We start from the raw sequence: 27,774 nt of genomic DNA on the forward strand, positions 1-27,774 counted from the left end.
GCCATGACTTGGGCCAGTCACTCTCAGCCCAACGCACCTCACAGGATTGTTGTTGTTGTTGTTGTTGTTGTTGTTAAATCAGGAGGAGGGAAGTGTGTCAGATACATTGTAATCTTAAATAATTTGTAAAAATAATAAGAGCGGGATACAAAATGATTAATAAAATTGAGTTGGCATTTGGCTCTTCTGCAGTAAAGTTAGCTTGTCACAGTCAAATCCCAGTGGATACGTAGGCTGGGTGCTTCAGTTAAAATTCAACCATAAAGAAATATTTATAAGCTAAGGTTTAAAATGGTCAGATGGAGTTCAGCTACATGCAGCCTCTCTCCGGCCCTGCTGTCTCTCCGGACTTCCTTGCTGTTTTACTCGCTTTTTTCCCTAAGCTAAAAAACTCCCCGATCCACCGAATCAAAAGCTCTGGTGCAGGATAGGAGACGCAGCTTCTTTGGCTGAAGTGGCTAACCACCTTTCTTGGCCTGATTTCTCCCACTGCAGGGCCACAATGCCAAGCTCAGCCCTTGCAGCCAGGCGAGGCCAGGGATCTGGGGTGGGGGAAGGGCTTTCTAGGGAATGGGTGGGTGGGTGAGTGGAGGACACATCAGATTTGCCCTCTGTTGGTACCTACTCCGAGATTCAGTTACAAGGGGTCATGCAGAGTAGCTGTCATGAGGCATCCGATCTCCGCTCCTTCCGCAGGAAACTCAAGACCCACCTGTTCCAACTAGCCGGCCTGGCCTGAATTATAGCTATCTTCTAATCCCTCTGGATAAAATTTTAAATTAAGTTTGACTCTGGGTATTTTAATTGTTTTTAATTGCATTTTGCTGTTTTTAATTAATTGATTATTTATTTATTATGTGTTGTACATTGCTTTTTATATCTCCTCCTTGTTATTTATTTGTTGTGTAATAAATTGTACGCCGCCCCGAGTCCCTTGGTGGAGAGGGTGCGGCATATAAATTAGATTAATAAATAATAAATAAATAAATAATCTTTTACAGGACTAAAGAACAGTTTCTAGTTACTACTATTCTTTATTTGCAATACCTATAAACCACCAGAATCATACTGAGGTGGTGTAGCAATAGCACAAAACGCAGCATGATAACATAGGAAGAAATAATAAGAGGGAAGCCATCGTCCACGGTGAAGGGCAGGAGCAGCTCAGTCACCAGGACTTTGCAAAATCCAGGGTTTTGCAGAGGCCAAATAAAAATGTGTAAGACTTGTAAGTTTATGGAAGGCAATAAATGAAGCTGACATTCATAACAGAGTTAGAAGGCCTTGGAGGTCTTCGAGCCCAACCCCCTGCTCAAGCAGGAGACTTTATGCTGTTCTTGACAAATGGCTGACCATTCTCTTCTTGAAAAGCTCCAGTGATTCTGGGGGCAAGCTGTTCCACTGGTCAATCGTTCTCACTGATAGGAAATTTCTCCATAGTTTTAGGTTGAATCTTCCTTTGACCAATGTCCATATGCTATTTCTTGATCTGTCCTCAGGTGCTTTGGACAATAGGTTGACACCCCTCCCCCCTCTTCTTTCTGACAGCTCCTCCAATATTGGAAGATTGCTATCATCTCAAGCTTCCTCTTCCTCTTCATTAGACTTGTTGTGGTTGTGAGTCGCGAAGTTGCGTCCGACCTGGACAAGAGGCAGGAATTGCCATTTGGAGGGTTTATTGCTCATCTCGTCTCCAGCGTGAGCCCTCCCAGTCGGCCAGGCACAAGCCCAGCCCAGACCAAAACCAGGAAATCAATCCCAGTTATTTTGAGAAAGGCAGAATGTTTTTAGGGAAGCGTGGAAGCTGGTGGCTTTGTAGAGCTCTACCCGTTGGTTGCATCTGCTCCTTGGACTTTGGAAGCTCTTCACCCCCTCAGAAGGCAGCTCCAGCAGCGCCTACGCTAAGTCCAACTGGTGAGAGTGGATGTAATGGGATGGCCTTGGTGGGTGAGAAGAGAGGCTGCCTGGGATGCAAGACAGGAGGGAGCTCCCACTAGCTTAACTGGAGGAAGAAACTTAGGAAGGGCCTCCCTTAACTGATCAGATGCTTAAAATGGGGATGGGAAATCTGTACCTTTCTGAAGGTTTGACACACCTTGCAAGAGTCTGCTAGTGTCACCATGCCATAAAGTAGAATTAGCTCATCTGGTTGCGTCTCCTGTCTGGTTACCTGGTAGAGCTGATACTGGTTGATACCCAGTGGTGCATTAGCCCTTAAGCAGCAGGCTAAGCATGTGCTTAGGGCACCACGGAGTTGAGAAAGAAAGAAAAAAAACCAATGAAGATTTGCACAGCCTGTACAAAGGAGGGGGGGGAACCAAGATTTGTCAGCGCTTAGGGCACCAGTGAGCACTTTGGCAGAAAAGGAGCAGCCTGTTTATCAACCTTTAACTCAAGCAAAACAAATTTTAAGGAGAAGGAGCCGGCGGAGTTTGCTCTTCTGCTCCCAGCCCAGTTATGGGCGCAGTGGGGACCCCCGGCCTCACTTGCCGAAGGCCCTGCTGAGCCTCTTCCAGATCAGCTGGGTTTTTACGGCATAGACCACGGGGTTCAGCATTGGAGGCAGCAGCTGGTAGAGGTTGGCCAGGAGGATGAGGACAGACTGGGGGATGCCATGGCCGAACCGGTGGGCAAAAAAGGAGAAGAAGGCAGGGGTGTAAAACATCAGGATGACACAGAGGTGGGAGCCACAGGTCCCCAGGGCCTTCAGGCGGGTGTCTTTGGAAGGAAACCTGAAGACGGCCCTGAGGATCAGGAGGTAGGAAGCGGCGATGAGGAAAACGTCTAAGCCAGGAGACAGGAGCGTCGTCACAAAGCCATACCAAATGTTGACGGCGATATTGGCACAGGCCATGCGGGCGATGCCCATGTGCTCACAGTAGGAGTGGGGCATCAGCCTTTTCCCACAGTAAGGCAGCCTCTTGAGGAGGAAGATGGTGGGGAACATCACGCAGAAGCTCCTGACCAGAGCCACCAAGCCGGTCTTGGCCACCACGGAGGGAGACAGGATGGAGGTGTATTGCAGCGGCCGGCAGATGGCAACGTAGCGATCGAAAGCCATGGCCAGCAGGATGGTGGACTCTGCGATGAAGCTGATGTGGGTGAAGAACATCTGGGCAAGGCAGCCATCAAAGGAGATTTCCTTGGAGTAGGACCAGAGGACGCTCAAGGTTTTGGGCACGGTAGAGGACGAAAGGGTCATGTCGGCCACCGCCAGCATGGCCAGGAAGAGGTACATGGGCTGGTGGAGGCTGGGCTCCATCCCTATGAGGAACAGCAGGGAGAGGTTCCCCAGAAGGGCAAAGAGGTACATCAGGCAGAAGGCCACTGCCATCCAGCTGTGGTATTCCTCCAGGCCAGGGATGCCCACCAGGGTGAAGGAAACAGGAGGGAGGCTGCTCTGGTTGATGGGCTGTTGGGGGTCCTGAAGCATGTTGACTCATCGCACCCAAGTCCAGGGTCTGGTGGGGGACTCTACCGAAGGAGGAGGAGAAAGAAGGGGGAGACATTACAATTGGGAAGTGTGGTCCCACCTGCAAGGGACGTAGCTTTAACTCAGAGGGAAGCAGCCACTTGGTTAGTAGAAACGACACGGCTAGTATTTCTAAGATATGACGCTGTGAAGAGTGAAGAGCCAGTATCCTGAGGACTTCAAAGAAGCTAATGAGGAAAGATGAATGAAACATTCTTAATGAAGAAAGGGGACAAGAAACAACGGATAGAATCTAATCAAGAAGCAACTGGAATTAAGGAGAAATTTCCTGACTGTGAGGACAATTCACCAGTGGAACAACAGCCACTTGCCTCAAATTGTAGGGTCTCCTGACTGAGCAGAGGGTGGACTAGAAGACCTCCAAGGACCCTTCCAGCTCTACTTTATTCTAAGAATTTGGACCAGAAGAAATCCAATACAGCTTATTGGATTCTTTCTTGAATCCCTGGAAACTCTTGTTTGTAAATATAACCAAATAAGAAAATAAGTCTTCGGTTTACAGCAGCTCTTCAAACGTGGCAAAGGCTATGCTGGCTGGGGATTTCTGGCAGTTTGGAAGTCTTAAAGTTGCCAAGGTTGGACACCCCTGCCTGGCTTATAGAATTGGTCCTCGGGCTGGTGACCAAAGTTAAAAAGTGGGCCATGGGCTGGCCAGAAGGGACTCACCGGCAGAGATGGAGGCAGCTCTTGAGTGGAGATGAGGAGCTTCTTTGGGGGAGGTGAAAGGACTCAACCGTGCAAGGAAGAAGGTGATTTATCTGGCTTTCATGGGGACTCCAAGGACCCACTTTTCTCATCTTCAGGCAGAAATTGGCAAGAGGAGCTCCCTCGGCCCCAAGTGATGGAGAAACTGAGCCCACCTCAGTTCCCAGGTGGCCGTTTTCAACTTCATATCCACTGGTGGTTTTTTCCCCAAGGAAAGAAGACTCCCCAGCGCCCAGTTAGAGGCTTCCATGCCCCATAGGAAGGGTTCCAAGGAGGCAGCTGCTTCCTGTGGAGGAAATAACCCCCCTCTTACTGGCTGTCCCTCTGCCCTCAAGTGTGCCTTGAGGACTTGGTGAGTCTCTCCTGGGTGGCCTTGGGAAGAAAATGCTCTGTAGACACCAGACCCCTTCTAAACCACTTGTGGCTCGGACAGGGCAATGGTGGAGGGGGTCAGTCGGGCTGGGCCAGAAGAAAGAAAACCCAAGAGATCCCCAGGGAATCTGCTCGCTTGGCTTGAACACAGGTGGCCTCAGACCCGGAACGCCATTGTCCTCTTTGCCAGGGTGTGAATTCCGCCCTGTAAGTTAATGAGGTATGGATCTTGGCATATCCTTGAAGCATATTTTTGAAATAAGCAAAATAAACCCGAGGTATATTCTAAGAAAAACATTTTATTGTAAAGAAAATAAAAATACAAACTTACTAACTAAATGATTACATTTTGGCAAAGAGTTCCTGCCTGCCTTAGCAGATGAACAAAAGAAAAAGGTCAAGAGAAGGTATATGTGGAATGTATGACACGCGCAGAGAATCATTGCTGATGAGAGACAGTTCGTTCTGCCGTATAACTCAGAATGTGGGCACAGCTGGCAAACCAAATAATCGCAGTGGCACTCTTCAGCTGAGCCTAAGGAGTGATAATCCAGTATCAAAGGTTGTTGTGCCCCACCAGGAATCTGGACGACTGTTTTATGCATTTATAATTAAATTGTATTTATTGTTTCCCATCTCCCTGAAAGCAACTCTGGGCAATGAGGGCACCATACATATGGAACGCATGCAGGGACTCTCAGTGCAAAGGTTGTGAGGATGCAACTATTTATTTATTTAAACTTATTAAATAAATAAATAAACTGCAAAAGCCTCGATATTTTTGTGCTCATGTCATGTGTGTGTTTTGTAACATTTATTTTTTTAAATGTTAATTTATAGCCCATTTTTATTATTTTTTGTAAACAACTCAAGGCAGTAAACACTTAATACTTCTTCCTATTTTTCCCACAATCCTGTGAAGTGGTTGGGAGGAGGCGTGACCAAAGTCACCCAGCCAGCTTCCATGCCTAAGTAGGACTACAACTCCCTGTCTCCTGGGGATTGGCCGTCACCTAGCAGGCTTTCACACCTAAGGCGGGACTGGAACTCCCTGCCCGTCTCCTGGGGATTTTCCCAAAGTGCATCAGCAGCAAAACTGCCTTCAAGCCACCGCTGAATACCAGAGGGCTTACCTGGATGTTCTTTTGTGTGACTTCTTGCGTTCATTTGTGAGGAAACCATCGCACCCCCTCGTCTCCATAGAGTTTCTAGCTGCCTTGCCACCTTGGAAGAGCTTCCCTGAAGCTGTTCTGGGGCCTCTGTGTCTTCCTTTCAGCACCAGGTGCCAGAAAGCGCCCGAGCAAAGCAGAAGGAAGGTGGCACTCCTCCTTGCCTGATCAGGAAGCCCTACCTCCGCTGATAGGATGGCCTAACTCTGCAGTTGCTTCCTTTCAGGGGCCTCACACTGCGGACTCCTACCAGGGGGGCAGCTGACTCTGTCCCAAGACCCTGTCCCTAGTCCAGCCTGGTCCCTGCAGCCGCCTCTTCCCCAGGCAGCACCAGGCTCCCCGCATGGAGCCTCTCTATGCATCCTTTGGAGCCAACCAAACCTCCACTTTGGGAAGGAAAGGGGACAACCGGCTGCAAGGGGTGGGACCGGGGGAGGTGTGGAAGCCCCCCCCCCCTGCAGACTCAGAATGATCCCAAGAAACCACACAGACCTTCAAGACGACAACAAACTTTATTGTAAAATGCAAAAATATTAAGGAAATGGTGTCCTTGCACCCCATGGAAGAAGATAAATAGAAAGCCACACAAGGGAAAGGAAGGACCACTGGAGACAGAAAGCAGCCAGCATTCATTTGGGGGGGGGTCTGTTCCCCCCCCATCCAGCCCCCTGTCTGTGAAGGGCCCAGGCGCTGCTCTTTCGCCTGCCACCTTCTCCTCCCGCACACAGGGGCAGCAGGGAGAAGCAGGAGGCACCCCGGGGAGGCACTCAGCAGCACTTTGGGGCCACTCAGCCTCCTCCCCAGGAAAGGGGACTGGGGCTTTCTCCTGCTGGGTGGATCAGCCAGGAGCCAGGCAGATGCAGGCTGAACTGGGCCTCGTCCCAGGGAAGGCTCAGTCCAGCTGGCCAGGATGACCCTGGATGACGGAGAGCAGCCCCAGCCAGCCACACCGCAAGGGGAGAAGGAAGAGACAGGACAAGCAAAACAACCACCCCCCCATGTGCCCCTCCCACCCCCACCCCCCGCCTCAGGCAGAACCCAAGCCCTTTCAAACAGAGGGCCTGCCCAAAGAGAGTCTGTCTGCAGGAAGCCAAAGTCGGCGGAGGCTCCTAGAGGTCCGGCTCCTGCCCCCTGCAGCCTTTGGAGGACATCCTTGAGCCATCTTCCCTGACCCAGGACAGGACGGAAGCGATTGATCGAAAGCCTCTCTACTTGCGGCTGCCCACTCGGCTGCAGAGATGCGCAAGTTGGCTCTGGAAGGAGAAGAGCCGGGGGTCAGAGGGTCCTCCTTGCAGAAAATGCCCCTCAGCCCCCAGGCAGCCTTCCCCGGCCACAGCACGGAGGAGCCGGGATGGAGAAGGGCCCCTCCTGCTCTAGATGGGAAGCCACACAGGGTGGGGAATGGAGATGCAGCCTCGGCCATCCCAGCCGTGGCCCCCTCCCCTCCTATCCTTTCTCCACCCAGCAAAGCTGCCCCCCATCTGCCAACCCGCAGAGGCCACAGAGCCACCAGGGCCTTTTCTGCCTCTGCACCGCATCCGTTTCCTTTCCAGCTTCTCTGAAACGGAGTCAGCACCCAGCCCTCAAGGGGCTGCGCTGCACTGGCAGCTTCCGTGTTCTATTCCTGCGGTTATTTTAGATTTTCTTTGGCCTCTGTTGACCCCCAGAGTGGCTTCTGCAAGTGACTCCCCATAAAGGGGTCCCTGGAATCAAAAGGGAGACCCCAGGCATTCAGGAAGGCTGGTCAACCGCGGACAAGACTCCAAGGACCCTGGAAAGCGGGTGGGCGCTGGTCCCCCGGGAATAACGGAGAAAAGCAGCCAGGCCTACCGAGAGCTTCTTCACGCTGCCCAGGGCATGTGCGCTCAGCCCCGTCAGGTCCCCCTCCGAGAGCTCGCTGGCCCTGATCTGGACGTTCTGGGCAGGGAACAAAAGGACTTCACTCTGGAGCAGCTTTTCCGGATAGGCGTAACAAGCCCTCCGGACCCCACCCATTTCCCCCAACTCCTTCAGGAACCGCAAGGAGCCCCCAGCCCATGCCCAGCCGGCATGCCTGTGCTGAGAAGCCCCCGCCCCTTCCATCCCAGGGAGAGGAGAGGGCTGCCCCTTTGGGCAAAGGTGGCTTCCACACTCCCCCTCCCCCTGTGCCCGAAGGCCCTCACCTCTCCTCCGCCCAGGGGCACCGTGAGGAAGACCTCGCTCCTGTCTGCCAGGGGGCTGCCATTGACCGAGATGCTGAAGACCCGCTCGTGGGTGGCAGGGGCCCGCAGACCGGGCGTCCTGAAAACGCTGGGGGCAGAAGCAGGCGAGATCAGGAGCCAGCCCTCCCCAGAGCTCCCAGCCCCAGCCCCTCACTGGAGGCAGCCCTGGAGACCTGCCTGGCGGAGGGGCTCACCTGGAGTCAAACTTGCCAGCAGGTGTGAAGAGAGGAGTGGCAGCTTTTGTGGGGTTCCCTCGGCTGGCCGGAGTGATGGGGTTCACTTTGCTGAGCCTGCTGAAAGACCACCGCCGCCGCCGGGTCAGCGCTGCCAGAGCTCCGGACTGGAGTCCTTGGCTTGGAAGGACCTTGAGGGCATCAGGTCCACCCCCTTGCTCAGCCCACCATCCTAACGATGGAGCCTCAAGAGGCAAGCCAGGGAAGACAAAGCCCTCCGCCCCACTTGACCGCTCGTCTCGTTTAACGGGGGCTTCTATGACTTAAATCACAAATTTCGTCCTGCCCTCTGGAAGAGACCACAGCACTTTCGTGTTGGGAGGCCTGTCGGGGGTCTTCTATCCCGGTTCTGATCTGCCCATCCCAGAGAAACCCAAATGGAGGAGCCACAACTGGCCTTTCCCTCGCTTAAAAGCTCCACAGCCGAGAAACTCCTCTCAAACTCCGGCTTGGATCTTCTGCTGGAAAGCTGAACTGCCGGGGGGGGGGGGGGGGGGGGGGTGTAAGCGTGGCCACTGGGAGGCCTGCCGAGGACACCTGGCTGGCTGGGGAATTCTGGGAGTTGAAGTCCACCAGCCTTCAAGTGGCCACGCTTGTAAAGCTTCTCCCTGCCTGAGATAATCAACCTACGCCCCCCCTACCCCCCCCTAAGCCTCCTCTTCTCTAAGCCAAACATTCCTTTGTGAGGGGCTTCTCCTCCAAGCCCCTCCCCACCTTTCTTGCTCTGCTCTGTACGCTCCCCAGTTCCTCAGCCCCCCTAAGTCTGACTGAGAGCAGCGCCAGCCCTTCCCGCCCCCTTCCTCCCCCTCAGGCAGCGCGCTGGCTTTAGGCAGCTGCAGCACACTGAGCCTCTGTGGCCTCCTAAGACCCCCAGACCTTCCTGGGAAGCCCCTCCTCCTCCTTCTTTTTCTTCTTCTTCTCCCTGGCACCTTTCAAAGAGCTTCCCGGGAGCCTCAAGAGGCCTCCTTGAAAGACAACCCACCGGGCCTCCTTCGCCTCCACTCCCCCAAGGCTCAACCCCATTCCAATCTCCGATGGAAGAGAGCATTTGAAGTTCAGGCTCAGACGGTGGAGTCCTTGCTGGTCTGCCAGCTGGGTTGTTTGTGGCTTCCCACCCATTACCTTCTCCGGAAATTCTTGGCTCGGGATGAAGGGGGCCGGGTCCTCTTGGAATTTGGAGGCCTTTTGGTTGAGGTCTGCACCTGGAACACAGGAGGGAAGTGGGACTCTGGCTGCCCCTTGCTGTGCGACCAGGGCATTCACCAAACTCTTGCCAGCCCCAACCTCTTTCGAGGTCGTAGCTCACTCATCCATCCATCCGTTCCATTCAGAATAGAGCTGGAAGGGACCTTGGAGGACATCTAGTCCAACCCCCCTGCTCAAGCAGCAGAATGCATACCATTTCAGACAAATGACTGTCCAGTCTCTTCTTAAAAACTTCCAGTGTTGGAACACCCCCAACTTCTAGTGGCAAGCTGTTCCACTGGTTAATTTTCCTCATTGTTAGGAACTTTCTCCTTAATTCTAGATCTTTCTCTCTCCTTGATTGGTTTCCCGTTTCTTTTCCTGCCTTCAGGGGCTTTGGAGAATAGGTGGGTCCCTTCCTCTTCTTTCTGGCATCCCCTCAAATACTAAAAGACTGCTATCACGACTCCCCTGGTCCTTCTTTTCTCAAAAGTGGCCATACCCAAATCCTGCAACCATTCATTTTGCAATTTCAATACCTGTTAACGCCCTCTTACTGTTTGCCCTTGGAAGCGCAGGAGACTTGATGGAGAAAGATCTGTTCTCAGGCAGAATCTTTCGAGCCTCCCAGCTGCCTGCTTTGTTAAGCAGAAGCAGCACTCAGGGCCAGAAGGGCAGAGAGGCTTACCTTCCCCAACCTCGGGGGTCCCACCTCCGGGTCCTCAGCCGCCTGCTTCTCCTGCCTGGACTTCTTGCCTGCGGGCAGCAGAGATGTCCCCATCTCTTCCTCGATGGTCTCGATGGTCTGCTTGGCTGTGGAGGAAGACAGAGTCTTGGAGGAAGAGATGCCGACCGATGCAGGGAGGGAATGCTCCGTTCCCAGCAGGCGATGGAAGGTTTCTCTTTGCTATGGCAGCACAAGCAGTCCTTGACTTACAGCCATTCATTTAGTGACCATTTGAAGTTCGATGGCACTGGAAAAAGGGACTTGTGGCCGTTTTTCACACTTATGACCATTACAGTAGCCACATAATCAAAATTTGGACGCTTGGCCACTGGTTCATATTTATGATGGTCGCAGTACCCTGGGGCCCCGTGACCACTTTTTGCAACCTTCCGGCCAGTGAAACCAAGGCGGACTATTCTGCTGGCAATTTAACAACTGCGGTGATTCCCTTAACAACTGTGACAAGAAAAGTGAGCTGACAAAGTTCCCTTGACAGCTGCCTCAGCAACAGAAATTTTGGGCTCAGTTGTGGTCATAAGTCGAGGACTACACGTAAGTCTTTCTGGGAGAGTGAGGAAGTAACCTGAAGCTTGTCAGTTATGAATATAGATGCTTATATCATCTGTTACCTATGCAAATGTATGACTGTATCGGAAGACATGCCTATGTTATACACAGGCACATACATACACATGTGTATATAAGACCTGAGGGCAGGTGGACCAAGGCAGTCATAGAATGGATCCGCTTGATAAGAGAGGCCTAAAATAAGACCCACATCAGCAAGCATTGCCGGTCCAACAACGAGGGAAGTTCAGGAACGAGGATGAGGCAAGGCTACACCAACTTCTGCCCCCTTCCTGGAATGTATAGACGCCAGTGCATCCTTTTGTCTGCAGGAACCTCCCTCACCTCCCTGCAAGTGAGCCTGGCTTCGGGGTTCCAGGGTCCCTCACTCGATTCCACAGCGGGGCACCGTGAGAGCATCAGGCGGGGTCTCCTCCCCTGTCTCTCCCCCACCCCCTGACCTTTCTTGGCGATCCGGAAGGGCGTCTGGATGGCCCTGGAGGCCAGCTGGGTGATCTCCGCGATGTCCACCTCGCTCTGCAGGGGAGGCAAGGAGGCCGGGCAGAGCTCAGAAGGGGAAGGGGTGGTAGGCGGCCCCCCTCCAGCCCAGTCCTCCCCTCCCCCTCCGACCCCCGGGCTACTCACTGACCGAGGCCACCTTCTCCAGGGCGTGGTCGCTGCCTCCCAGGGCTGCAGGGGGGAGGGAGAAGGGGGAGGTTAGCGGGGGGGGGGGGAAAGGCCGGAAGGAGGAGGGGTGTCATGCGGGGGGGGGGGGAGAGGAGACCTACCCAGGAAGGCGACCCAGTTCATCTCGCGCAGCGCCAGCGGCAGCCGCAGCACCTCCATGTTGCTTAGGTTCTCCGCGTCCTTCTTCAGGCTCTCGCCCGCCGCCCGCACCTGCGCCAGCCGCGCCCGCACTGCAAGAGGCGCTCCGGTCAAACCCCCGCAGCCCCCCTTCTCCAGCCCCCTCCCCTCCGCTTCCCCCCTCCTCACCCTCGCGGTCGAAGTCCTTCAGGAAGGCGTCCACCCGCTTGTCCCGCGCAGAGGCCTTCGGGGCGCCCCGGGCCGTCGGCCGCTTCTTGCCGGGCGCCATGGCGGCAGCTGAGACGGAGGGAGAGAAGGTGGCGGCGGTTCAAACTTGGCGCGCGCCCCGCCCGGCCAATCAGGAGGAAGCGTGCTCTGCCTTTCCCGGCCTGCCCCGCGCGGGAGAGGGGCGTGACCGAGAGCCTCCTCCTCCTCCTGCCAAGGCCCCGCCCCGGAGAGGGAAAGCCCCGCCCTTGCCCCGCCCCGCCGCGCTTGGCCCGTGGATCCCCGCCCCTCTCTGTTGTCCTCTGGGTGCGGGGGGGGGGCACCGAGGTACTTTGGGGCTCGCAGTGGGTGGGGGGGTTCGGAAGGGGCGTCCGAAGCAGGTGTCTCTGCCTGGTCTCTGCCGCTCTCGCTCAGGCGCCCCCGGCCAGGCCGAGATCGCCCTCCGGCCAAGCGGGGCTCTTCCCCGGGTGCTTGCAGTCAAGGAGTCAGCCGAGCTGCGGGGCTAGGGAGGGGCCGAGGTCCCCCCGAAGGGTCTCTGAGCGCCAGGAGGAGCGGCCCTCTGCCCTTGGCTTCCCATCCCTCTGGGGCAGCAAGGCTCTCGCTCTCTCTCTCGGGGAAGGGCTCCCTGGACACCTCCCCCTGCTTCCCCCCCCCCCCCCCCCGCAGCTGGGCCCTGCCTTCTCCAAAGCTTGTCAGGCGATTACAGACCTGGGCCTGGTGCTGAAGTGGGCGATGCCAGGGACCAGCTCCCCTTATCAGAGCCTGACACCCTCATCCAACCCAGCTTTCCTGCATCCTCCCCTTGCCAGTAGCCGTAAGCCTACATTCCTATCTCAGGACAGAGGGAGTCCTCAAGTTACAACCACAGTTGAGCCTTAACTTATATTGCTAAGTGAAACATTTGTCTAGACTAGAGAAAAGAAGGACTGGGGGGTGGGGGGGCATGAGAGCAGCCTTCCAGTATTTGAGGGGCTGCCACAAAGAAAGGGGGGTATCAAAATATTCTCCAAAGCACCAGAGGACAAGAAACAATGGATGGAAACTAACCAAAGAGAGAAGCAACCTCGAATTAAGGATGAACTTCCTAACAGGAAGGACAATTAACCAGTGGAACAGCTTGCCACCAGAAGTTGTAGGTTCTTCATCACTGGAGGTTTTCAAGAAGAGACTGGACAGTCACTTGTCTGAAATGGTATAGAATCTCCTGCTTCAGCAGGGGGCTGGACTAGAAGACTTCCAAGGTCCCGTCTAGCTCTATTCTGATTCTAAAGTGAGTTTTGCTCCATTGAATGACTTCTTGTCACAGTGAATGAGTTACAGTAGTTAAGTTAGCCAATAGTCCACATTGAGTTTGCTGGCCAGAAGGTTGCAAAAAGTGATCATGTGGACACTGAGACTGTCATAAATATGAACTGGTTGCCAAGCATCCAAATTTTGACTATGTGACCATAGGGATACTGCAACGGTCATAAGTGTGAAATGTGCATCCTTCTGACAAGCAAAGTCAACGGGGGAAGCCAGATTCACTTAACAACCGTGTTACTGACTTCGCTATAAAGAGAAATTTTGGGTTCAGTTGTGGTCGTAAGTCAAGGACCAGTATAAAGGAAGAAAAATGGAAATGCGTGTAAGCAGAAGAGAAGTAGAATATTAGAACAATAAAGTGAAGAAAGGAACATAATGAGAACAATTACATTGATATAATGACCGAGACACTTTGGAGACTCTGCTCCAGCCAGTGGTTTCACCCTTTTAACACGCTTGAACAAGGGCTCTTCTGGAGTTGCACAATTCAGTAGACCGTGAACTAGAATCAGTGGCTCCTTAGCTAGGTCTCAATTTATTTCACTTAACATAAATTTTATGTTATGGTCGTAACTCGAGGACTGCCTCTACTGCTGCAGATTTCATTGAGGTATTTGTTGTACAGCACAATAAAGCTGTCAGTCTTAAGCTGATTACTCAGTATTAAAATATCCAAGGCCTATTGAAAAAGAAAAGAGAAGTTAAAGCAAATTTGACTGCAAAGTACAAATAGATAAAAAAGATGGGGGGGGGAAAGGGGGGGGGAAACGATGCAGTTTCTGACTTACTACCTTTTCTTGCTTTTATTCATTCAGTTTTTATAAACATTTGTACCCCTTAGAAGTCAACCATTCTTGCTTAAATTTGGTTAAACTTCTGTTGTGAATATATCCTATCTTGTCATTCCTGCATGTTCTCCAAATTAGCTTCCCAGTCAGATACTTTCAGAATTGTGTCTTTCTTTCAGCATTGGGCAAAATTTACCACAAACAAAATGAATTTAAGGATAAAAACAGAAACGTGAAAAAAGACAAAGAAAGAAAGGAAGAAGATTTCTGATCAATAAAAATTATCTTCTATGGTGTTTTCAACATTGATTACTTTATAATTTATCTCATTTATTATTGATGGAGTTGCATACTCTCTGTAGAGTATTTTGTACCATTTTTGTTAAGTTCTGTGTAAATTTTATCGATTATAGTCCATAATTCTTAGCAGAGCAACACAGAGTTGTAAATCACAGCAGGTTGTGTCCAAAACGTCTGTCTGCCTTACGCAGAGTTTATTTGGCTTTTATACAGTTTTAACAAGCAAAGCCAGAGCATAGGTAGCAACAGCATCCTATTGGTACAGTTTCTTTGTCAATCTCTAAGACCATCCCTGTCAGGGGAAAAAAACACCCTGTTAGAGATCGATGAACCGTGGCTGATTCCCTTCTGCATATCTTTTGAGATATTGAGAAAAATAAATCTTTAAGAAAATATTCTAATTAATAAACAAACTTTAATAATAAAATAAAACAGAAAATAACTAATTGGTTACATTTTGATAATGAAAAGCTTCGTTAGCCAAAGTTGGCTGCCGAACAAAGAAGAGAGGAATTTTGGAATGTGTGACGCGTGCGCAATAAATCACTTTCAGATAAGAACCCTTTTTTTTTGTTTTATGACCTGCGCAATAAAGCTTTCTTAGTTTAACTCTTGAGTGTCAATTCAGGCAGTTCAGGCCTAGCAAACTTTTTAACATCGTGACACCCCTTCTTTTGCTAGTCTGGGCTGACGTCATCAAATCATCAATTAAGGCACATCTTCTTTCGCAGATACTCGTGTTGATTTGCGGCGAGTGGTTTGTTAAGCATGTCTGCAATCTGATCATGTGTAGAAACATATTGCAATTTAACAAAACCTTGCTTAACTAATTGCTTTGTGTTTTGATAACGAATGTCAATGTGTCTGGACCTAGAACCTGTAAAATGTGACTCAGAAATATAAACAACAGATACATTATCTTCCATCACGGTGATTGGTCGAATCGGACGTGTCCAGATATCTGTGATCAAAGCATCAAACCACGTTAGAGAATTACAAGCATCTGAAACACAAGCATATTCAGCTTCAGTAGATGAACATGAAACAAAACTCTGTTTTCTCACTTGCCAGTAAACAGGACAACCATTTAGGAACATCATGTAACCAGAAGTGCTTTTGCGTGACTTCTTGTCGCTCGCCCAGTCGGCGTCGGCAAAACAAATCAACTTTGGTTGATCAGTGTGTGTTGGTTCTAGCAATAACTTCATGTGTTTAGTGTGTTTTAGGTATTTCAACAACTTCTTAATGCATGACCAATGAAATTGTGTTGCCTTACCTACGTGTCGTGATAAAAGATTAACACTAAGTGCGATGTCAGGTCTGGTCCAACTACTAATGTATAATAGTGAACCAATGACTGAACGATAAAGTGTTTGATCCTCGAACTCAGGACTTGGTTCATGTGTTAAGTTGTGAAAATCTGTTTGCATGGGTGTCTTTGTTGTGCTAGCATCTTTCATGTTGCAATGATGTAGAATGTGGTCAATTTTCTCTTCTTGTGAAAGACTAAACCCCTTCTGTGTCTTTTCAATTTGAACACCTAAATAAGTGCTAATGTGTCCTAAAGATTTTAGTGTGAAGTATCTCTGCAAACTTTTGGCAAAAATCTCACTCATTTTCTTATTTGGACCAATATAAACAATATCATCAACATAAACAAGAATTATCTCATATGCATTGTTAGATCTTTTTGTGAACACGCATTCATCAGTTTCGGACTTAATAAAGCCCATTGAATTTAGTTTGTCAGTAAGACATAAATACCACATTAAACCTGACTGTTTCAGACCATAAAGACTTTTGTTCAGGAACCAGGTGTCCCCTTCTTGCTTTCGGAATCCTGGAGGGCTTCTCACGTAGATCTCTTCATCTAGGTCTGCATGTAGATAAGCTGTGTCCACATCAAATTGGAAAACTTCTAAACCAAGAATAGTTGCAGTGGTTAAAGCAATTTTTACACTTTCAGTTCTGACTGTTGGTGAGTAAGTGTTTGTGTAGTCCTCAGGATAACGTTGAGCGAAACCCTGAGCTACAAGTCTGGCTTTGTATAAAGACTCACCATTCGGTTTCTTCTTGATTCTGTAGACCCATCGGGTGCCAATGACTTTCTTGTTTGCTGGAGGTTTTGCAGGTGTGAATACATTAAGTTTCTTTAAACTGTCCATTTCATCCTGCATTGCATCATACCATTTGTCTTGTTCTGAATCAGGAAGCTGTTTGATTTGTGTGAATGTCTCTGGAGGAAGAGTAACGTTGCAAATCAAAGGTACTGGTGTTTTTGTCAGTTGCCATGAATAACGTTGTGGAGGGATTCCTTTTGTGGCCCTCTTGGAGCGTCTAGGAACAACAGACCAGTCTTCTTCTTCTTCTTCATCATCATCCTCGTCCTCACGTTCGTCGCTAGCATCAGCATCCGCGGCTTGAGAAGACGGAACATCAGGTTGTGAAGAACTGGTAGAAGGAACATCTGCCTGCGAATTGTCATCAGGCTGCGTGGCATCTGGAACACCATCTCTAGGAAAATAAACTTCAGGATCATTGGAATGAATCCTGGACCAGTCAATGTCTTCCTCAAAATTAGCAGATTGTGAAATGACAATCACATGTTTAGTATCAATGAATTTGTACCATTTTGAATTATCATCAATACCCATAAATCTTAGTCTCTTTGGTCCTTGAGTTATAGGAGTGTTCACCATAGCATATGAACCAAAAATATGGAGGTTCTTGAGATCAGGCTTGTAGCCATACAGCATGTAGAAAGGAGTTTGATTGATTACACTGCTCCAAGTACGGTTGACAATGTAATTTGCATATTTGATTGCTTCACCCCAGTATGCGTTACTGAGATTGGCATCTTCTAGAAGACAACGCATCATGGTTTGTAGAACCCCTTGTCTTCTTTCTACGACTCCGTTATGAGCCGGTGTATATGGAGCAGATGTCTGATGAAGAATTCCATTCTTACGCATCCAGTCCTGGAAACGCTGAGACATGAATTCTGCACCACGGTCACTCTGGATTCTGGCGATGCGAACTTGGTATTGTGTAGAAACAAACGCTGCAAAGTCTTTAAAGATCTGAAAGGTCTCAGATTTCTCTCTCATAGGATATACAAATCCATATCTAGAATGATTATCTACAATTGTTAAAAAATACTTTCTGCCACCAAGTGTTGGTGGGAAAGGACCCACTATGTCAGTGTGTACCAAATCAAAAATGCGTGTTGACCGGCGTGTAGCGTGTTTGGGAATTGCAGCCGCCTTGGATTTAGCCTTTTTGCAAACCGCACAATCCAAAAACACCTTACACCCCTTTAGATCCAAACCTTTTGCGAACTCCGGCATCTTTCTAAGAACACGGAAACTGGCATGCCCCAATCTTCTGTGCCACTTGTGAATACACCTGGAATGCAAAGGTTTACCAGTTAGTGAATTCTCAACATTAACAGTTTCATGAGGACCCTCAGGCTTGCTTTGAGCAATCTGTTTCTGTTTTCTTTGTTTGTTGGCTTTAGGAGCCTTTGGCACAGTAACGCTTTCTCTCTCTGGGACAACTCTCTCTGGGTTTGCGTTGTGCCTTTTTGGAGTTTGCATACTTGCCTGTGCTTGCCCTTTAGGCTTTGGCTTTAAGTAATAAACACCACCAATCAGCATGGTTTCAGCAACAATATCACCATCTTTAACTAAGTAACTTGCTTTTTCGAGGTGGTGAACCTGGAACTTTAACTCTCTAGACAAGTGACTTTGACTAAGCAAATTACTGGTTGCTGAAGGTATGTAATAAACATCAGGGATGTGTGTATCGAGCTCTTCAATGTAAACAGTTCCTTTTCCCATAACCTTGCAAGTGTGGTTGGTGAAGGAATACAGTTCTCGATACTCGGGCTCTGGTTCGCCCATCTCTGTGAAAAGTTCCCTTCTGTGGGTAACGTGCACAGCTGCTCCACTATCTAAAGTCCACAAAAGACGTCTGTCGAACTTTGGATCAGGTTGTGGAACGTTGGTTATGGCCAGTGTTGCAAGCGGAGCTTGTGGATCACGCCTTGGACCACGACGACCTTGTCTTCCGCCTCTACCTCTGCCTCTGGAATCTGTTCCTCTGGGCTGGTACGTGGCGGGAGCTGGAACTCGTTGGGGACAATCCCGGGTGTCATGTCCCACACGGTTGCAGGTGTAGCATTTTGGCATCCTTGGAGCGTAGCCTCTTCCTCGGAAGGGACGTCTGGCTGGAGCCATCGGTGCTGGAGGCCGTTGCAGATGTGGGGTAGCTAACCTGATAGCTTCGTCTTCCACTAAAAGTCTGCAAACGTGGTTAACTGTGCGTTGAGCAATAGGCACGTAGTTAATCTTTGCAACAGCATCTTTCCATTCATAATTCAATGAGTTAATGATGATGCTAATCATTTGGATATCATCGATTACATGGCCATTTTGTCTCAATTCACTTCTCATTCTTTTCAGTTTGGTCAAATGTCCACCAATTCGTTCACCAGGTTTCAACTTCGAACCATGGAACTCAGACATGAGCAAACATGAGGATTCAATTGAAACGGGCCTGTAGCAATCTTCCAAAATAGCCCATATTTCTTGGGCAGTTGCATCAGGTGGAAAGATACCTTGGATCTCAATTTCCATTGACATGAGTAAAGTCGTGATAGCTCTGTTTTCGAGGTTTCTTATTGCAGGTGTCCAGGGTTGACGGGGAGGATCAAAAACCATGGAATATGTGCCTTCTCTTCGAAGCAAGAGCGCAATTTCACTGACCCAGGCTTTATAATTCTCTCCTGACTCCTTTAATTTGGACTCACCAGTCAAGGGGGTGACTGTGAATACCTGCTGAGGAACAATTTGTTGCTCTGGTTGCAAATCTGGTTGTTGAACCAGGGGATGCTGGGGTTGCATCATTGGCCTTTGCGTGGCAACATCAAATTGGCTTCCTCGAATTCGCCTTTGGCTTTGCCTTATTCCATCTAGGGAGAATTCAACGCCGCCAGGGGGTGTTGAAGACTTAACCTCTGGAGACAAAGTTTTGGCTTCTAAAGGACTCATAGACATATCTCTGAAAATCTGGTCCAATTGCTTAATCTTTTGCTGTAATAATTTTTCTCCGCCAGCAGATGGCAGTGCAGCTTCACTTTTTGGCTGCCTCTCCTTTCTATACGTATGCGGAAGTTCAGTCGACTCAAAGGGACCACGTGACCTCGGTGACGTGTACATGTCTCTTTGTTCTAATTGACCAATGAACTCTGTGGGGTGTGTCTTAGGCTGTTGTTTTGAAGAAGACAAGATGGCGTCCTCAGACTTTTTGGGAGTGGGGGAGCTTCTTCTACTTCGCCTTATCTCTTCAAAACACACTCTCGCCTCCCTAGCATATTTTTCAAACAGTTCTATTTGATCTAGATAGCTTTGCATTTCTTGCTCACCATCTGGGGAGATGTTATAAAATCTGCTTTCTGCGTGGGAGGATATTTTCTGTGCCGGCAGTTGCCATTCATCAATCGTTTGATAATCTGCGAGGGTCTGGGAATGGAGTGGCTCTGGCAGAGTGGGAAGTTTTGGCTTGGCCCCCAAAAATTCATAATCTCCTGGAGATATTTTAGAAGGAGGAACCACTGACCTCGTTTCGTGGATGTCGCGTCCTGTAGCTCCTTCTCCCATATTTGGCTCGGCACCTGAAGGAATTTGTTGTTCCTGAAGCACGTTTTGATCTTGCTTCTCTGTGTCCGAGGGAGCCTCCTTGTCAGAGGAAGCTGATCCATCTGTGCTCGCCCCATCTTTCTTTTTCTTTTTTTTTCTTTTTCTCCGACATTGCTAATTAGGCTTAGTCGGTTATCTTTAGATAGCATGAAGGGAAAATACAGCCATAAATTGTAACCATCTCAGCTGGTATCATCAAAAGCCAAAACTCTGCTACCAAGTTGTCAACCAAACCTCTGCTACCAAGTTGTCAGGGGAAAAAAAACACCCTGTTAGAGATCAATGAACCGTGGCTGATTCCCTTCAGCATATCTTTTGAGATATTTAGAAAAGAAATACTCTTTAAGAAAATATTCTAATTAATAAACAAACTTTAATAATAAAATAAAACAGAAAATAACTAATTGGTTACATTTTGATAATGAAAAGCTTCGTTAGCCAAAGTTGGCTGCCGAACAAAGAAGAGAGGAATTTTGGAATGTGTGACGCGTGCGCAATAAATCACTTTCAGATAAGAACCCTTTTTTTTTGTTTTATGACCTGCGCAATAAAGCTTTCTTAGTTTAACTCTTGAGTGTCAATTCAGGCAGTTCAGGCCTAGCAAACTTTTTAACATCGTGACAATCCCAGCCAGGGTAGAATCTTCACATATCCCGATGGTTCCTGCTACTGTCTCGTTCTCATAAACAGTTGAGGTAATCGGTCACTGAGATCATGGCAGTTTGCTGCGCATGTCTGTACATAACCTTTCCCCTATTCCTACAGCTGGTTCTGCTAATTAGGTGAGCTCATAGGTTAAGAGGTAGCCAGCTACTGAGATCATGGCATTTTGCTGCACATGGCTTTACGTAACCTTTCCTCTATTCCTACAGAAGGGACCTTGGAGGTCTTCTAGTCCAGCCCCCTGCTCAAGCAGGAGATCCTATACCATTTCAGACAAATGGTTGTCTAATATCTTCTTGGACGTTCCATTTATTTATTGTTCTCACTGTCAGGAAATCCCTCCTCATTTCCTGGTGGATTCTCTTCTTGGTTAGTTTCCAGCTGCTGTTTCTCATCCTCCCTTCAGGGGCTTTGGAGGACAGGTTGACCTTCCTCCTCTTTGTGGCATCTCCTCAAATATTGGAAGACTGCTCTCATATCACCCTGAAAGTCCTTCCCTTCATTAGCCTAGTTCCCTCAGCCATTCGTCTTGAAATTTAGCCTCAGGGCCTTTTATCATCTCCAGAGGACTCTTCTCTGAACTTTTTCCAGAGCTCAACACCTTTTTTGTAATGTGGCCAACAAAAGTTGGATGGAGGATTCCAAATTTGGCTTCACTGTTGCAGCATAAAACAGCCACAACACTCATGTGATCTTGAAACAAATGGAGCCTCTGCCTCCATCTTATTTGTGAAGATGCTGCTGTCACAACATCTCGACACAAGAATATTTGTATGACAGTGGAAGGATCTGCATTCAAGGACTTCGATTCATTAAAAAAAAGACTTTCAAAATTATGAAGGTAGCTTGGAACATCCCCTCCCACAGCATTTGCAAAACATTGTGCCTCCCAGGGCATGGCAAGAGGGTCTTTGTGCCCCTCGGGCCCCTCCCCCCTCATCAGGCACCCTTGCTCTTCCTCTCTGAGAGAATCCCCAGCACTGAGCAAAACTCAAGCCCCCACCCCCACCCCCACTCCCACCTCCTCAGGTCCAGTGCTTTGTGGAGGTGGCTGCGTAGACCATCCTAGACATTGTCCAAGGTGCAAGGAAGGAAGGATTGGCCTATTGGTGAAGGAGAAGGAACCTAGGACTAAGGAGGGATTTCCTGAGGGAACAATCGAGCCACGGAACCTCCTCCGGAGGCTGCGGGTGCTCCATCACGGGGGGGTCTCAAGAAGAGACCGGGCAGCCGTTGGCCCCAGGAGGTCTCAAAGGTCCCATGTCTGGGTTCTGCCATGCCTCCCTACATTACTTCACTTTATTTGTACTTATGTCTACATGGGGCTTCCCTTGAAATGCACCCGGAGGCTACAGTTGGTCCAGAACGCGGCCGCGCGGGTAATTATGGGGAGTACTAGGTACTCCCATGTGACACCGTTCCTGCGCAAGCTGCACTGGCTTCCTGTGGTCTATCGGGTGCGTTTCAAGGTTCTGATAACGATCTTTAAAGCGCTCCATGGCTCAGGACCTAGTTACTTGCGGGATCGTATTCTGCCCCATACATCCCTGCGACCCATCCGCTTGCACAGAGAGGGCCTCCTCCAGGTGCCGTCCACCAGACAGTGCCGAGGGGCGGCGCCTAGGAGTAGAGCCTTCTCTGTGGCGGGCCCAGCCCTGTGGAATGACCTCCCCCCGGATATTAGGACTACCTCTGACCTCCGCTCCTTCCGTGTAAAGCTCAAGACCCACCTATTCCAAGTAGCTGGCCTGGCTCAACCATAGTCTGAACATATCGCTCCTGACGGGTTTTTTATTTTTGTAATTTATTTAGGGGATTTTTAATATTGTGATTTTAATTGTTTCCATCCATTTGTCCACCTCCTCTTTGTATACGTCTATATTATATGTATGTTTTGTCCATATTTGTATTTTTATGTGTTTTATTGTACGCCGCCCCGAGTCCTTCGGGAGAGGGTGCGGCTAAGAAATTATTATTATTATTATTATTATTATTATTATTATTATTATTATTATTATTATTATTATTATTATTATTATTATTATTATTATTATTACTTATATACCGCCCCCTCTCCCAGAAGGGACTCGGGGCGGTGTACAGTCAATACATAGGAAATACAGAACATAAGTAATTAAATAATTAAATAGTTAAATAGTTATGGAGGAGGTTAAAAGAAAAACTGTACATCTAAGTAAAGTATCTGAAATATAGTTATTAAAAACCCCTAAAAAATACATGCCCTCTATAGAAGTGGGTCTCGTGGCTTTTGCTTCTTGACCAGAGATCACCAGCTGCCCATCCGAGGATGCCCAGAAACAGGCTGGGTGGCTGGGACACATCTGCAGCCAGTGGAGCCAAAGGCTGAGGTGGCCAGAAGGCCCCTGGAGACAAAGAGCCTCTCTCTGGCAGGCTGTTGCAGGGCCTGGGACAGGAGAGTCCCCCTTCCCTCTGCAAAGTCTTTTCCTCCAAGGGTGTTTTCTCTATTCGGACCTCAAAGACTATTTCACCCACCATAACCCCCCTTTCAGGTGGAAGGCTGGGTGGAGAAGGGCACCTAGGGGGCACCCTGAACAGGACCTCCCCATCCCTAGCCCCCCCCCCCCCGCATGGACCCCGAACCTGCAGCCCATCCAACCCTGGCTCTCCAAGAGCACCCTGGGACAGCGAAGCCCAGGAGGAAGGACAGGGACCCTCTCTTCTGGGGGAAGGGGCCCAGCAGTGGCCTCCTCACGGGAATCCCACCCGATGAGGGGGGGGGGGGGCTCTCCCAGCAGCCCTGCAGAGCCGAACAACAGCCAGATTGCAGGTGAGTTTTCTGAAAAGCTCTCGGGCCTGATGGCGACTCCCAACGCCCCCGGTGGTCGGGCTAACCCCGCTCAGCCAGCCCCAAGGAAGCCCTGGCCCGACTGCCAGCGGAGCCTGGCCAAAAGAGGAGGGCCCGGCAGCTATCTTGGGCTCCGGCTGGCCCGGCAGGACCACACCCGGCAGACTCCCCCCCACTCCCCGGGCGGCCCAGATCCACCCGCCCCCCCGGGCTCCCTTCCCGGCAGGCAGGGTATAAAAGGCCGCCCCGGCGCTGGTTCCGCAGCTTTGGCCGCTTCCCTTCCTTCAGCCCCGATAGCAGCACTCACAGCCGCCCGTCATGGTGCACTGGACCGCCGAGGAGAAGAGCACCATCAGCGCCGTCTGGAGCAAGGTGGACGTGAGCAGCGTCGGTGGAGAGGCCCTGGCCAGGTGAGCCCCGCGGAGGGGAGCGGGCGAGGGGCGAGAGGCGGGCGGGGAGAGAGGGCGCTGCTTGCCGGGCGCTGACCGTCCCTCGCCCGCTGCAGGCTGCTGATCGTCTACCCCTGGACCCAGCGCTTCTTCTCCAACTTCGGCAACCTGAGCAACGCGGGGGCCATCCAGAGCAATGCGCAGGTCAAGGCCCACGGCAAGAAAGTCTTCACCGCCTTCGGGGACGCCGTCAAGAACCCCGAGGGCGTCAAGGAGACCTTCGCCAAGCTGAGCGAGCTACACTGCGACAAGCTGCACGTGGACCCTGTCGACTTCAAGGTGGGACGGCGCCTCCCCGCAGGGCTTCCCCGGGGGATCCCCTCCCTCCCTCCCTCCCAGCCCGGATGAGGTTCCCCAGTTGGGTCACGAAACGCCTGCAAGGAAACCACCCAGCTCAGAGAGCACCAGGGGCCCCCAGTCCCTCCTCCTCCTCCTCCTCCTGCTGAGCGTCCAGCTTCCAGGCCGCCGGGCCCTGGTCTTTTCCTTCTCGGCCCACCCAAGCCCCCTTCCCCGCCTTTCCAGTGGCCCCTTGGGATTCATGGCCAGGTGCAAAGACGGAGGTGGCGTCCGAGGAAAGGAGCTCCTCGGAGCAGGAGGAGACCTCGGAGACCCAGCGGGCAGCGGCGACTTTCCTCCGCAACTTCCCCCTGACCAAGTTCTTTTGCTGCGGGGAGGGGAGCGACTTCGTCCGGCCGTCCCCTGAGCCCCGGTCTAACATGGGCGCCTCTTTCTCTTGCAGCTGCTGGGCGACATCCTGATCATAGTGCTGGCGGCCAACTTAGGGAAGGAATTCACCCCGCACATCCAGGCCGCCTTCCAGAAGCTGGTGGCGGTGGTGGCCCACGCCTTGGCCCACCGGTACCACTAGGCCTCCTCCGCAGCGGCTGCGCCCGCCCTTCGTACCCTCCCAGGGGGCCGCTCCAGCCCCCCGACCTGCTCAGACAATAAAAGTCACCTTTTGCAGACTGAACCGACTCCGTCCGTGGTTTTGGGTCGGGTGGGGGGGGGATAGCCGAGGGGCGACGGTAGATGGGGAGAGACGCGGCCGAGGTCTCCCTCTTCCTGGGGCGGGGCGAGGAGGGCCCCAGAGAAGTAAAACCCGGTGGGAGGGGGCGTCTTCGGAAGGGAAGCGACCCGGAGGGGGATCGTTACAGGATTTATTCCACCTGAGTCAAGAAAAGCCCCCCCCCCCCCGTCTCTTTCTAAGTAACAGAAGCTGCCGAGCCCCTGCCGCACACGGCGCTGTCGGGAAAGGCTGGAGCAGAGACGAGCCGAGGCGGCGGCGCTCAGATGGAGCGTCCGGCTTCTCTGAGTGCCTCCGTGGCTCCTTCCCGGCATCGGTGCAGCGGCTGCGCCTCTCCCTGCCCGCTGCCTGAGCTTCTCAGTTGGGAGGGGGGCCCTTCCCGGCCCCGCCGGCTGCCTCCCTTCTGAGCGAGGGGGGCTCAGTGGAGCCGCTGGGAAGGGAGGCTCTCGGCGCCACCGCTCAGCTCGGGAGCAGCCGGGAAGGGACGCTTTCCCCCAGCTGCGGGGTGGGCAGGGGGCTCCTCTCCCTGGACGGGCCAGCTGCTTAGACATAAAAGGAAAAGCCGGTCCAAGGGAAGAGCTGGACCACGATGGGCCGGTACCTCTGGAGGCTTGTGCGTTGGGTTGCACTGTGCAGACGGCTGGACTAGATGACCTTTGTGATCATTTCCACTCCACCGTCCAATGATCCTATGGTTCTGGGAGGGAGGGTTGGGGGGGCTATAAACGCGGAGGAATCCCCCCACCCCACCCCCGATCATCCAAGGCAGTGAGTGGCCCCTGGGAGGGAGTTCAGAAGGTGGGGCAAAGCCTGGAAACCAACTATGAGCAGTTGCTGAAAGGATCCGGTCGCTTTGGTCTGCAGAGGAGGGGGGAGGGACAGCAGCCTTCAAAGGCCTTTACACACACACACACACACACACACAGAGAGAGAGAGAGAGAGAGCACAGAAGACTGGGAGGGAGGGGCTTGTTCCCCATGGGGCCAGAAAACAGGGAAGGAGATTTGGGCTGGAGATCAGGAGTCACTTTGGCCCAATCCCTCTCTCTCAGCCACGCCCACCTCACAGGGTTGTTTTTATGGGGAAATAGGAGGGAGGGACAAGTTTTGTGTGTATTCCCTGCCTTGAGTTAGTTATAAAAATAATAAAGGTGGGATATAAAAATAAACTTCCGGACTGAGGAATCTGTCAGTCTGTGGTCTCAGCAGCCACACAATGTGGTGAGTTGGGGGTTTCCAGCAAGTCCTGCATGGTCATCGGTCAGACATGTTCTAGTGAGAGGCGTCCCAAACTTTTTCCTTCATTAACCAAACCACTTAGCCCAGAATGGCAGAGTCGGAAGGGACCTCGGAGGTCTTCTAGTCCAACCCCTTGGCTGTCCAATCTCTTCTTAAAACCCTCCAGGGATGGGGCATTAACAACCTCTGGAGGCAAGGAGTTTCTCAGGTTCATTGTTCTGTCAGGAAATGTCTCCTTAATTCTAGATCGGTGTTCTCCTTGAAAAGTTTCCATCAGAAATTTATAACTTTCTTTAACAAGTTTTTTTTTTTTTTTTGAAATCAGAAAGTCCCTTTTACCCAAGAAACATAAAACACTGTCAGTTCATTTAAATCTCTCTCTTGTGATTGGCTATGAGTTCCTGCGTGGGGAATTGCTCAGGTTTTAGGAGCCCTAATGTGGTGGATTCTGCACTGAGAAGGGCTGGGCTAAATAATCTCTAGGGTTAATTCCACGTTCACAATTTTACATGAAATATGAGGCATGAATATGCTTCAGCTGACGGACCGGATTCAGAAAACATGCAGTGCCTCAGATTCGGCTATACCATGTTTCCCCCCAAATTAAGACAGGGTCTTATTTCCTTTTGGCCCCCGAAATAAGCACTTGGCCTTATTTTTGGGGAGGTCTTGCTATTTTTTTTTTATTGAAAAAGTTTTATACAGACAAATTTTCCCCCTTTTAACCCCCCCACCATACAGTATAAATCACATACAGATACTATGCCCCCTCCCCCCAGCCCACCCCAAATTCTCATTCAGATATTATACCAAACACTTTACCCCCTCCCCTCCCCCCCCTCTTAAAGTAAATTACTCATTCACATATTGTACGCCCTCTCCTCCCAACACTCACAATATAAGTTTCTCTTAAAGTAACAATAGCACATTAATCCCATCTTCTAAGCTAGTTTAACATATATAACTCATAATATAAATATCTCTTAAAATAACAATATTTCATTAATCCCATCTTCTAGTTTATTTATACGTATATATTGCCCCGCCCTCCACCCTAACCCACCCCCACCTCCCACTCAACCCCCCCCCTGACTTCCGCTATACACCACTCTAACAATTCCAAGCATCCCATGTATTATTTACTCTGATCAGGTAGAATGTTCATTTTAATTGCTGAGATCCTTCCAAGCAAAGACAATTGTAACTTTTTCCATACTTCAAGATCTTTCTGGATCTTTTGCCACAAACACTTCATAATTATTTAAGAAAAAATTTTGTGTTTGATTCTGCAATTTGTATTCCTAAATATTTGACCTTGGAGACTATTTCAAAGCCTGCTAAACTTACAAGTCTCTTTCTTTGAGTCTCTGTCATGTTTTTAACCATCATTTTCGTTTTGTTTTGATTTAGTCTAAATCCAGACACCATGCCAAATTCTACTATAATATTTTTCATCTGGATTATTGACTTCAAAGGATGTGAGAGGGTAACAACCAGATCATCGGCAAATGCTCTAGTTCTGTATTCCTTTTGCCTGATAGTTATGCCATCTAAGGATTTTGAGTCCCGGATTGCGTTCAACAAGACTTCCAAAGTTAAAATAAATAACAATGGAGATAATAGGCAACCTTGTCTTGTACCTTTTTGTATCTCAAAAGCTATTGACAAATTTCCATTAATAATAAGCTGTGCATTTTGTTGCTGATAAATTGCTCCAATCGCCTGCCGAAGTCTTGCTATTTTTGAGGTGCAGGAGGCGGCAAGCATGGTCACCTCGTGGTGGCTGCTGTGTTGCAATAT

At 50.2% G+C, this 27,774-nt stretch overlaps 3 protein-coding genes across 4 annotated transcripts in view; 1 reads left to right on the forward strand and 2 right to left on the reverse strand.

The window, feature by feature from the left end:
* LOC309391686 (olfactory receptor 52P1-like) overlaps window positions 1-3,313 on the reverse strand; it is a gene marked incomplete at both ends in the record, with an annotated part of 29,859 nt that extends 26,546 nt beyond the window's left edge. Inside the window, 1 exon segment of the mRNA XM_081952351.1 lies at window positions 2,487-3,313. Coding sequence (XP_081808477.1) covers window positions 2,487-3,313 — 827 coding nt within the window.
* Window positions 3,314-6,232: 2,919 nt separating this feature from the next.
* On the reverse strand, window positions 6,233-12,255 carry CDCA8 (cell division cycle associated 8). Of its 2 annotated transcripts, none has more exons than XM_081953160.1 (10): window positions 11,646-12,255; window positions 11,441-11,569; window positions 11,302-11,342; window positions 11,114-11,189; window positions 10,047-10,171; window positions 9,296-9,375; window positions 8,135-8,230; window positions 7,902-8,028; window positions 7,570-7,656; window positions 6,233-6,992 (listed from the first exon to the last, which is right to left on the reverse strand). In XM_081953160.1, the coding sequence occupies exons 1-10, from the start codon at window positions 11,743-11,745 to the stop codon at window positions 6,948-6,950; spliced, it is 906 nt and encodes a 301-aa protein (XP_081809286.1). In that variant the 5' UTR covers window positions 11,746-12,255; the 3' UTR covers window positions 6,233-6,947. The 2 variants fall into 2 exon arrangements, with proteins under 2 accessions (XP_081809286.1, XP_081809285.1); XM_081953159.1 differs by having other exon boundaries at window positions 8,135-8,233; window positions 11,646-11,908.
* An 11,258-nt stretch (window positions 12,256-23,513) lies between these two features.
* Window positions 23,514-24,682, forward strand: LOC309392158 (hemoglobin subunit beta-1). The gene is made up of 3 exons (XM_081953164.1): window positions 23,514-23,673; window positions 23,769-23,991; window positions 24,452-24,682. The coding sequence occupies exons 1-3, from the start codon at window positions 23,582-23,584 to the stop codon at window positions 24,578-24,580; spliced, it is 444 nt and encodes a 147-aa protein (XP_081809290.1). The 5' UTR covers window positions 23,514-23,581; the 3' UTR covers window positions 24,581-24,682.
* Window positions 24,683-27,774: the final 3,092 nt, after the last annotated feature.

The sequence above is a fragment of the Natrix helvetica genome (genome assembly GCF_964273705.1).
Source record: "Natrix helvetica genome assembly, chromosome: 4".
NCBI classification, from domain to species: domain Eukaryota; kingdom Metazoa; phylum Chordata; class Lepidosauria; order Squamata; family Natricidae; genus Natrix; species Natrix helvetica.

What these genes read in the sequence shown, in the direction of transcription:
- CDCA8 (XM_081953159.1), bottom strand. Translation starts at nt 11,745, where the DNA reads ATGGCGCCCGGCAAGAAGCGGCCGACGGCCCGGGGCGCCCCGAAGGCC. An exon ending in CTTCCGGATCGCCAAGAAAG is followed by an intron (nt 10,172 to 11,113) that starts GTCAGGGGGTGG and finishes CTTCCTCCACAG; the next exon opens with CCAAGCAGACCATCGAGACC. An exon ending in GCAGCGTGAAGAAGCTCTCG is followed by an intron (nt 6,993 to 7,569) that starts GTAGGCCTGGCT and finishes TTCTCCTTCCAG; the next exon opens with AGCCAACTTGCGCATCTCTG.
- LOC309392158 (XM_081953164.1), top strand. Translation starts at nt 23,582, where the DNA reads ATGGTGCACTGGACCGCCGAGGAGAAGAGCACCATCAGCGCCGTCTGG. An exon ending in GGTGGAGAGGCCCTGGCCAG is followed by an intron (nt 23,674 to 23,768) that starts GTGAGCCCCGCG and finishes CGCCCGCTGCAG; the next exon opens with GCTGCTGATCGTCTACCCCT. An exon ending in TGGACCCTGTCGACTTCAAG is followed by an intron (nt 23,992 to 24,451) that starts GTGGGACGGCGC and finishes TTTCTCTTGCAG; the next exon opens with CTGCTGGGCGACATCCTGAT.